Source organism: Chelonoidis abingdonii, unplaced genomic scaffold, assembly GCF_003597395.2.
Source record: "Chelonoidis abingdonii isolate Lonesome George unplaced genomic scaffold, CheloAbing_2.0 scaffold1947, whole genome shotgun sequence".
In the NCBI taxonomy this organism is placed as follows: Eukaryota; Metazoa; Chordata; order Testudines; family Testudinidae; genus Chelonoidis; species Chelonoidis abingdonii.
In genome coordinates, this window is record NW_027426208.1 from 1 (window position 1) to 3,463 (window position 3,463).

Here is a 3,463-nt window from a genome sequence, read left to right on the forward strand (position 1 = left end):
GAAAGACAATGTGCCTTCCTTCAATAAAACATCCTACACGGCCTATGTTACGGAGAATAACCTGAGAGGAGCCTCCGTTTTCTCTCTGTTAATCGCTAGAGAATTACTGGGTGCATCAAGTGTTTGGGGGCCTGTATTAGAGAGAATGTTGGGGGTCAGAGAGAGAGAGAGAGGGAAAGTCTCGGTTATACTAGATGCTTTTCTTGTAAAGCTTTGATTATCCGAACCAGACTCTGGCATGTTATTCGGAATTGAATTTGGAGTCCATGTTGTCCTCAGAGTATTGGACGGATATGTATTTATAAATATATTTTATGTAATAATATTTATGTTGAAAACTCATTTAGAAAACAGATTTCCTAATTCCGTTTTGCAGTTCTCATGAAAAGGTGATTTGTTAAAAACTTGAATCTGCCTTTAATCTGTGATACTATATGAGTTACCTTACTTCAGATATTACAAAGTAAGGAAATTTTCATATATTTTTAGAAACATAGGTCAGAGGGAATAAGGATGTTACGGAAAGGCAAAATGTTTCAGTGACAGCACAGTTCGCAATATTAACTTATTTTTATAAACCAGTGTATTTAGCTCCAAATATGATTTCATCTGACTTTCCATATTGCAAATAATGCAGGGTAGAAGTGCATAATCATGAAGCTAAAGTTATGTAAATGTTTGATTAAGAAGAGACTAGTTCGACAATCTTTTAAATTTGCTGCAAGAATAATGTTCTTTTCTCTTATATTGAGCCATGAGTATTTGAGAGAAATTGATGACACATTACAGTAATATCTTATTATAGCATGTAGTTAGCATAGCCGAAAATATTCTGTATGCCATGTTGTTGTAGCTGAGCTGGTTCCAGGATATTAGCTAGACAGGATGGGTTAGGTATTGCCTTTTATTGGACCAGCTTCTGTTGGTGAGAAAGACAAGCATTCGAAATGACAGGTCAAAAGAAGAGCTCGGTATAAGCTTGAAATCTTGTCTCTCTAGCCAACAAAGGTGAGTTCAATAAAAGAGAAGATTCTAAAATTTATTGCATCTTTATTAAAATAGTAATCTATGTTTCCATAGCACATTGTTTAAAGCAATCAGAGAAAGGCTAACTCAAATATGTTTGTATAGTAGGCACATGATTATACTTTCATTATTTGACGATCTCCTTTGTCTTTGTATCACTGGGAAGACTTTGAATACATTGGCTCACTAGGACTCATTTCACTTTTCCATTCCTGTTTAGTTTTTTGTATGTCTGGAAAACTATTAAAGTGTTCTTTAGCGCGGTTCTATGAGAGAAAAGGGCCTGGTTTTTCATCATATTTCAACTCGAGAAATTTTCTTAGTACTTTTTAAAAACAGCATTTGTATTGTGAGTGGGCAGATAACTTTAGAAGGAAAGATAAACTAAAAGTGACAATAAGGGCACGAAAATAGTTTTGCTTGGGAGTTTAGATTTATATTTTGAACCCGCAATCACTCGTGCTATTGGGTTTAAAAACTATAGCTTTCTGTCAAACGCTTTAGAACTGTGCTTTGCTAAATCTTACCCTTAGGAGTGTTTGCAGAGGATGTGGTTATTACATGGAAATTGTTGTTCTTGTACATATTCATTACACGGACACACACCAAGACATAGACCCACAATACACGCATATATATGTAAACAAAGGCAAAGAAATCTCAAGAATTGTAAGTTTTACACTATCAGTAAATAGACACAAACACACATATATTAAAAAAGAATTTAGATTTTACATTTATACTTATGTTAAGAAACACCATTGTTTATTCTTCACGGCATTGTTTTTACTATACTTCATGTTTTGCATTTCCATGCAAATGCGAAGAAAAAAAAACACAAAACAAGCATGATTGTGAGTAAAGCTGGAACGGCGCCTTGATAAAATCTCTGCTATTGCAGTTCTCCCGTTGAGACTCGGAGTGCCGCTGTTGGCCAATGCGGAGCCAGGACTGGAGCCGGAGATCCATCCGAGCCTCCTGCGCTGCGATTGCTCAGTCACACAGCGCGGATCGCGGAGGAAATAGCAGAGAGACCTTCACAGTTCGGCTGAGAAAAGGGAACGGCCGTTAGAGCACACAATACCGGAATGTTTACCCCTCTGACGCGGATTTCTTTGCCCCGATGGGGTTTGTAAACATCTGATGTAACCAAAAACCAACAAGGAAAGCAGAGAGGAAATCTGACAGGGACCGGGATGGAAATCAGGCGCCGAGAGCCAGGCCGGACAGTCACACGGCAAGTACTGTTGTTTCCCTTTTTATTGTCTTTGTTCTGCCGGGCGGTCTCGGAGCACTTTCGTTATTCCCTACCTGAGGAAATGGCCAAAGGTTCCTTTGTGGGGAATCTCGCCAAGGATTTGGGATTAAATACCAGAGAACTGCAGCAGCGGAAGCTCCGTGTCAGTTCGGAAAAGCAATATTTCAGTGTGAATGGGGAAAATGGCAACCTGTATGTGAATGGCAGGATAGACCGGGAGGAGATATGCGGGGAGACTCCCCTTTGTGTCCTGGCATTCGAAACGGTGGTGGAAAATCCTTTGAATGTTTTCCATGTGAATATAGCAATCCAGGACATTAATGATAATGCCCCGCGGTTCAAGACAAACAATATGGATTTAGAAGTTATAGAATCAGCATTGCCTGGTGCGCGGTTTCCACTAGAATCTGCACAAGATCCAGACGTTGGGATCAACTCAGTGCAGAGTTACCAACTCAGCAAGAACCCGCATTTTACCCTGATTGTAAAAGAGAGCCCGGATGGAAATAAATACCCAGAATTAGTGCTGGAAAAATCTTTGGATCGCGAAAAGCAAAACTCTCATCACTTGATCCTGACGGCTGTGGATGGGGGGGATCCAGTCAGATCCGGGACGGCTCATATTAGGGTTAATGTCACTGATGCCAATGACAATCCCCCCGTATTTACTGAGGAGATCTACAAAGTCAGTGTGAGGGAAAACCTACTACGGGGCTCCTTGGTACTTCAGGTGAAAGCCACAGATCAGGATGAAGGGGTATATGCCCAAATCACATACTCATTCAGCAACGTACCAGATAATGCTCGTACATTGTTTTATTTAGATCCTGAGAAAGGAAGAATTACAAATACGCGGATTCTAGATTTTGAAGACACACACAAATACATGTTGGGGGTAGAAGCCAGGGACGGGGGTGGCCAGTCCGCTCACTCGAAAGTTCAAATAACAATACTTGATGAAAACGACAATGCCCCGGAAGTGACGTTTACTTCTGTGAACAGCCCGGTAGCTGAAGACTCAGTACCGGGGACAGTGATAGCTCTGATCAAAGTTCGTGACCAAGATACGGGAGAAAACGGAGAAGTCACGTGTCACATTCAACACAAGTTGCCTTTTAAAATAGCGGTTTCGTCAAACAGTTACTACAAGCTCCTCACAGACAGTCCCCTGGACAGGGA

The 3,463-nt window shown here is 40.6% G+C and overlaps 1 protein-coding gene across 1 annotated transcript; it reads left to right on the plus strand.

Annotated features, from left to right (window-relative positions):
• Positions 1–2,070: 2,070 nt before the first annotated feature.
• LOC116814595 (protocadherin gamma-B1-like) lies at positions 2,071–3,447 on the plus strand (the record flags this gene model as incomplete). The annotated part of the gene is made up of 1 exon (XM_032762331.2): positions 2,071–3,447. A coding segment is annotated over exon 1 (1,225 nt), but the record flags the coding sequence as incomplete, so codon positions are not given.
• Between the last annotated feature and the right edge of the window lie 16 nt (positions 3,448–3,463).